Source organism: Cloeon dipterum, chromosome 4, assembly GCF_949628265.1.
Source record: "Cloeon dipterum chromosome 4, ieCloDipt1.1, whole genome shotgun sequence".
Classification (NCBI taxonomy): domain Eukaryota; kingdom Metazoa; phylum Arthropoda; class Insecta; order Ephemeroptera; family Baetidae; genus Cloeon; species Cloeon dipterum.
Genome location: NC_088789.1, coordinates 20,353,824 through 20,359,976, shown reverse-complemented (window position 1 = coordinate 20,359,976; position 6,153 = coordinate 20,353,824). Strand labels below are relative to the sequence as shown.

The 6,153-nt window shown below is 38.7% G+C and overlaps 2 protein-coding genes across 2 annotated transcripts; one reads left to right on the top strand and one right to left on the bottom strand.

The window, feature by feature from the left end:
- The first annotated feature begins 1,191 nt into the window (after positions 1–1,191).
- LOC135943286 (uncharacterized) lies at positions 1,192–2,179 on the top strand. Its single transcript, XM_065489745.1, has 4 exons — positions 1,192–1,340; positions 1,405–1,584; positions 1,641–1,925; positions 1,989–2,179. The coding sequence occupies exons 1-4, from the start codon at positions 1,290–1,292 to the stop codon at positions 2,145–2,147; spliced, it is 675 nt and encodes a 224-aa protein (XP_065345817.1). The 5' UTR covers positions 1,192–1,289; the 3' UTR covers positions 2,148–2,179.
- Positions 2,180–2,214: 35 nt separating this feature from the next.
- On the bottom strand, positions 2,215–5,817 carry LOC135943285 (peroxisomal acyl-coenzyme A oxidase 3-like). The gene is made up of 14 exons (XM_065489744.1): positions 5,676–5,817; positions 5,465–5,623; positions 5,260–5,406; positions 5,057–5,204; positions 4,822–4,996; positions 4,648–4,763; positions 4,431–4,597; positions 4,255–4,377; positions 3,700–3,820; positions 3,421–3,651; positions 3,227–3,372; positions 3,036–3,162; positions 2,490–2,644; positions 2,215–2,430 (listed from the first exon to the last, which is right to left on the bottom strand). Exons 1-14 carry the CDS (start codon positions 5,802–5,804, stop codon positions 2,329–2,331), a joined length of 2,046 nt encoding a protein of 681 aa, XP_065345816.1. The 5' UTR covers positions 5,805–5,817; the 3' UTR covers positions 2,215–2,328.
- Between the last annotated feature and the right edge of the window lie 336 nt (positions 5,818–6,153).

The window sequence follows — 6,153 nt, the reverse complement described above, 5'->3', positions numbered from 1 at the left end:
GAAGACAGTTAGTGAGTTTGTAAACAAAACCACGTGACACGTGACTCCTTTCAAAAACAGGCCGCGGGAGGGGAAAAAGCGCGCTTATTCTTGGCTGTTGAACGTGAAAGTACACATTATCATCCCTCGCCGTTTTGAAAAGTTTTTAATCAAGAATTGCAGTTAGTACTGAAAAAAATGTGGTATGATAGTTTCATTGGTGATTTTTATAAATTTTCCTGCAAAATGGAATAATATAATAGAAGCCAGTTTTTACGACTTTTCACTAGTCTTACTTAGTCTCATATATAGTTTTTAATTACGGGAGCATTTATTACCAGGGATGGATATTATATTCATTATATCAACTATGTATAAATTGGTTTATTTAATTCTAACAATGAGTTCTCAATGACAAAAATGACACATATTTTGAATTTTCGGCTATTAGCGATCTCGTGAAATAGGGCGCTACTTGTGGCCTTGAAACTTTTATTATCAATAACGCCAAATCAAATAAAATGAACATTTCAGTGGAAAGACCAAACTCAGTGTAAAAATTTGTAATTTAGGATTTTAGATCGGCCACCGAAGATTAACAAGTCTGGCTGGTCCTTTTGCCCTTTTGTAGGACAGAAATGTGAGATATTATTCCTTTTTATTAAAAAAATCCATAACAATAGAGTCACTGTAATATTCCAGAATTCAGAACTATTACGTGCCAAAACTAATCTACAAGCCGATTACATTAAAATTTAATATTATTCAAAACTACTTTTACCATAATTTGAGTTTTTGTGTTGGCTTAATTAATTTTTTTGCTGTCAGAATTTCCACTTGAAAAACTGAAAATAAAATAGCAGCACCAAAAATATACCCTCCAGAAATAAAACCATTTTTATGCATTTCTATGTGAATCTTTCGGATTTTTGTCCACTTAATTAGTCATTGAAAAATATATAATCTTATGCCTGCTATCAGGTTTAAATAGTTACAATTAGTGCAAGACAAATATTTAAGGTTTTACGTTTGATATGCTATGAACAAAAATTTAAAAATCAAAAGGTCATTTAGAAACTTTTTAATCAGTATACTCAAAAAGTGTTGCAGGTGCAAATTATCTGGCGTGTCAAGGTGAACCAATATAATATGTCTTAATTATCTGTAGATTTTATCATCAATCCCATTAAAATGATTTATCAATTTCATGGTAGACCCAATGAAAAGATAAAGGAGGTGAAGCATTAGCAAAACACACTTAAAAAGGATTTGTTGTTGCTTTGGATTAAGGATTTTTCAGTTCAATCACAATGATGGGCAAGTGTTGGCTACCAACTGCACTTCTTCTCATTTTCAGTGCGGTAAAGTATAATTCATTTAGCTATACGTTTAATCCATAACTTAATTAACAATTGTCACGATCAGACTGCACTGTGCTCGGGCAGAGACTTGGCAACCGATGTAGAAGCCGCGCACACGGACCTTCTTCTCTTGAGCGCCAGCAGCTCTTCTATTTTCTTCCGCACAAATGACATTAAGATGCTTTACAGCAATGAATTCCTCACGGCAGTGTCCGATATTGCCACCAAGTTTAGCGAAATGGGCGTGAGTGCTTTATTCGTATTCCAGAAAATGGATTGAATTTGATTGACAAATTTCAGGTTGACATAGCCATCATCGACAAATTCGTTGCCGACATGAACCAAACAGAGCAGAGCGCCAACAATCTTTTGCAGTTGCAACTCAACACGTTCCAGGGCTACGAAGAGCGGGTGCACACCTACGAGGAGAACCTGCTCACCAACTTGCCTCTGATTCCGGAAAATCTGGTGCAGCTGCGCAAAGACACCGACACTTCATCGTCGATTTACATGGCCGTCGACAACAATCTCAACACCTACATCAATTTCTTCCAAACCGAGGTCAACGCGGTTCTCGCCAATGAGGTGATAGCAATAATTATTTAATTTTGACTCTGATCAGTTAAATAATTTATTTGAAATTTAAAGAATGGACCGACCGTTGAGGAAGTCCAAGCCCTCCTGCAAAGCGTTGTTGACCAAGAGAGCCAAGCCAGAGTTAGCCTAACCGCTGCTAAGGCCCAATTTGACGAGCGATTCGTCTCAGCAGACGCCTCTTTGGCACTTGTTGCTGGCCAAGTATTGTAATAAAAAAGATTAAATTTACTCCGTCATTAAAATGGAAAGTGTCAATTTTAATTAAACACTCTCGAGATTTTAAAATGTAAAAATATAAGAATTTTAATTTTTATCACAAATTTTAATCACCATGAATTTCCTAGATTTAAAATATTTCAAACAAAACGAAACAAATCATAGCACAATAGAATCACAGTTTAGCTTTGGAAGCCTGGGCAACGACTTGCCACCAGTCAGGCCTCTCCATCACCTTTGGTCCCTGTAGGATGGCTGCCTGCAGATTTTGGTAAATCTAAAATAGCGATGACAATGAGGCGTCAGTGGCGAGCGGCTATTATTCACTGCGTTTACCTTTCCATTTGAGTGGCCGAGGGCGGAGTTGAGCACAAAGTCAGTGGGAGCCAAGACGTCGGCAAGTGCGACGGCGTCCGGTTTCAGCCTGGCACACAGCATGATCAATCCGTCCCTGATGAGGCGCGCTGCGTCGGGCGTGCTTGCGAAGCCACCTGAGTTTAATAGGATCAATTCCACGCTTTTAAACAAGGAAAAACTGTTAAGCATTGGAATCATCAAAATTGAATGGCAAATATTACTAAATAACAATTCATTTCCAGATAGAGGCTTTGCTCTTATCTGTTTTTGATACAACAAAAATAATTCAAACAGTAGCAAATTCAGAATTCAGAGGCGTACATTTCTGTCTGCTTCCTTAGTAGTGCTGAGTTAGAATTGACATCATTTTATATTATATTTTTTTTTCATTTTATTCTGCAGAGGCGGTTTATGATTCCTCAATTTAGTTTGAAACTGTCTAACTTTGATTATTTAGCGTTTAAAATTCTGGATAAGAAAAAATGATGAACAAAATTTACAAAAATTAAATAAAAACTTATTTACCTTGGTAAAGTGTTGCCAGGTGTTTTTCCAAAGCCCAAGCACCGTACAGGGAGCACACTGTCGTCAAAACAGGTTGAAACTCCCCACTCGTTTGGACAAACTCCCAGAAAGATTTCAAGGCGTAATACTGAAAGATTGAATGGGAATAATTATACCAACCATATTGAAATATTCCAAAATATAAAAATTACTTCAATAAATGCCATGGAGAGCGTTTTGGCTCTGAACATTTGCGACTCGCTTTTAGCCATGAAAGCGTCTTTCGAATTTTTCTTCAGGAAGGTGCTAGTTTCTTCAGCCAGCCAGCAAATCATCCACTCGTAGGCGCCCAGCAAAGCTATTTATCAGTTGTAAAAATCAAGGCGTGATATTCCTCTTATCATACCTTCAGGACGAACTGCCTCCTCGATAGACTTGGCGCTGAATTTGCTTCTTAGAATCCGCTCCCAATTTGAGAGGAAATCGACAGAGCCGAACGGGCTTCCAGTTGACCCCTCTCTCCTCTTGGCCCAAATCTGGAGCAGCCAGTTGGCCGTCTGTTGCTGGAGGACGTTGTTTTCGCCCTCGTAAGTGCAATTCGCGTCAACGTCGTTGCGAATTTCCCCCAGATTCGACACTGTTTAAAATTCAGTAAGAAAATCAGGACAATGGGGACATTTCTCACCTCGCAAGTAGCCATGTCCTCCGCAGGCCTCCCTGCACTCCTGGGAGGCGCTGGTCGCAGTCCAAGCTGCAAGGGCCTTGCCAGCAGATGACACAGCGTGGATTTCCATACCCATATCAGCCTGAATATTTCATCATGATGTTAATAATTTCAAATTCTTAAAAATAAATATTTAGTAATTCAAATTGAACAGGTCTTACGCTTTCACGACTAGCAAAATAGGATTCAAAAATTGGATTGATAGTATAAAACCTGACAAAATGTTTGTTTACTTATTGTTGCCAAAATCATCAATTTATTTTTCTGACTAGTTTCGACTTAGCATCTGAAGCCCTAATTCCAGTTACTTTTAAATTTTTCGTCAAAGGAAAGCAATATAATAATATATTATGTACTAATTTTGTATTTTTACCATCAATTTGGGCTTCAATTTCAGATGCTAAGCAGAAAATAGTTGAGAAAATAAATTGACGCTCTTATCAACGAATTCCGGAGCATTCCCTGAATGGCTTATCCAATAGAAAATTACATCTATAACATTATTCTGCAACTCACGATTCTATTTTTATCTCCTCCCATCATCATTTCCATCTGGAACTCAATGTACTTTCGCGCAATGTTATCGGTAAATTGGTTGAGCACGACGGCGGCGGCAAGGTAAGGGAAGAGGCGGCATTGCTGCGATTCAAATTAATTTATTTCATGCATTTTATTATAGTTTGGATGAATACCTGCAGCTGGTATTCGATGACTGCCATTTCTTTGCCTTGGCCAGCATCTCCAAACTGCCTTCGAGCAGCCGAGTACCTCACGGCAATCACAATGCTCTTGCAGAGATAAGCAGCACAAATCCCGATGATGCCGACTCTGCCGCTTGAAAGAGCACCCAAAGAGGCTCCTAAATTAATTAAATGCACATTTGATTCGTTTGAAATTAGAAAAAAATACCAAATCTCTTGTTTGGATCGGAGAAGGGCGACACATACTGTCCACTTTCTGTCACATCTCCAGTCCGGTTGAGCAAATTTTCGCGCGGAATGCGATATTGATCAAAAATCATAAATCTACAAGTGCAAAAGAGGCGTTTAGCTTTAATCTCTCGTCTTGAGTAAAAAATTATACCCATTGTCGACACCATGCAGTCCGCTTTTTTCGCCCAGATCACCGACGAGCACTCCCGGGTACGCTTTCAGAGTTTTAGGATTTCTGACCGGAACGACAAAAGCGTGGAGTCCGTTGTTATTTCCGTCAGGCGTGATGAGGTTTGCATAAGTAATGGCGTGAGTGGCGCATTTGCCTGGAAAAATAATGATAATATAAAATTATGACCAATGCATAATTTCCTTTGTTCACATGCCTAGATTTCCAACCCAGCATTTGGCGGCCTCAAAGTCAGGAGTGTGCAGCACAAACTCATTGGTGGCGGGGTCAAAGGTCGCGGTTGTCCGCATCCCCTTTGTGTTTGTACCGTGTGCGATTTCAGTCAAAGCAAAGCAGCCTCCGATCTATTAAAATTAACTTTAACAAACTGAATTAATTAAGTTTATTCAAATATCAAACCTCATTTCTTCCAAGGGATTCCAAAAAGTGGTTGTGTCGTTTCGATCCCATTCCAGAAATCACAGTTTGGAAGTAGGCAAACGTCAAACCGAATTTGACCATCAGGGATGGGTCCATCTGGCTCAAAGCCGACGTCAACGCAAAAGCCTAAAATATTTCAAGGTTTTTGTTTTAAAACAAGGCTAAGTAAATTTATATTGTGTACCTTCATTGGATTTTGCATCAAAACGTCAAATGGTAAGACATCCCACTTTCGAAGTTGGTACATTCTTCTAACTGTTTGTTCTCTGCTCTGCTCCGTTGTAAGTGCAACAGGGGGATGCTGGAAAAGTGGATCATTTTCCATTCTCTCCCATACTTCCAGCTATAGAAATTAAAAATTAGCTAAAACTCGTCTCGCGTGAAAGGAATTTTACCTTAAACCTGAGTATGTCCTCTTCTTCAATAAAGATTTTCAATTTCTTCCAGTCGAATGAAGCTTGTTTTCGATACTCGTCCAAAGGACCAGGAGGAAAATCTTGAAGAAGCGGTTTAGGGGAACCCATGATAATATGTCTTCTGCAAAAATATTTCAAATGAATTTAGGTTGAAATTTTTTAAAACGTTCTTGCAGGGCAAAACAGACCTTTAAACAGAATTAAAAATCAACAGATGTTGTGTAAATTGAACTGATCTTTCCAGAGAACAAAGGCAAAAGAGAGACACGATGTTCAGGAGAGATAAGAATGAAAAATTCAATGTCGATTCCGCAACAAAAATATATTCATAAATCTCTTCTCGGCAATGATCTGTTCATCGCACACAGCGCAGACATGCAAAATAATCAGCGGACTTTCATACATTTTTATCTTTCTAGATTTGAGACTGAGAATAATTACTGTCCTTCTATAGGTG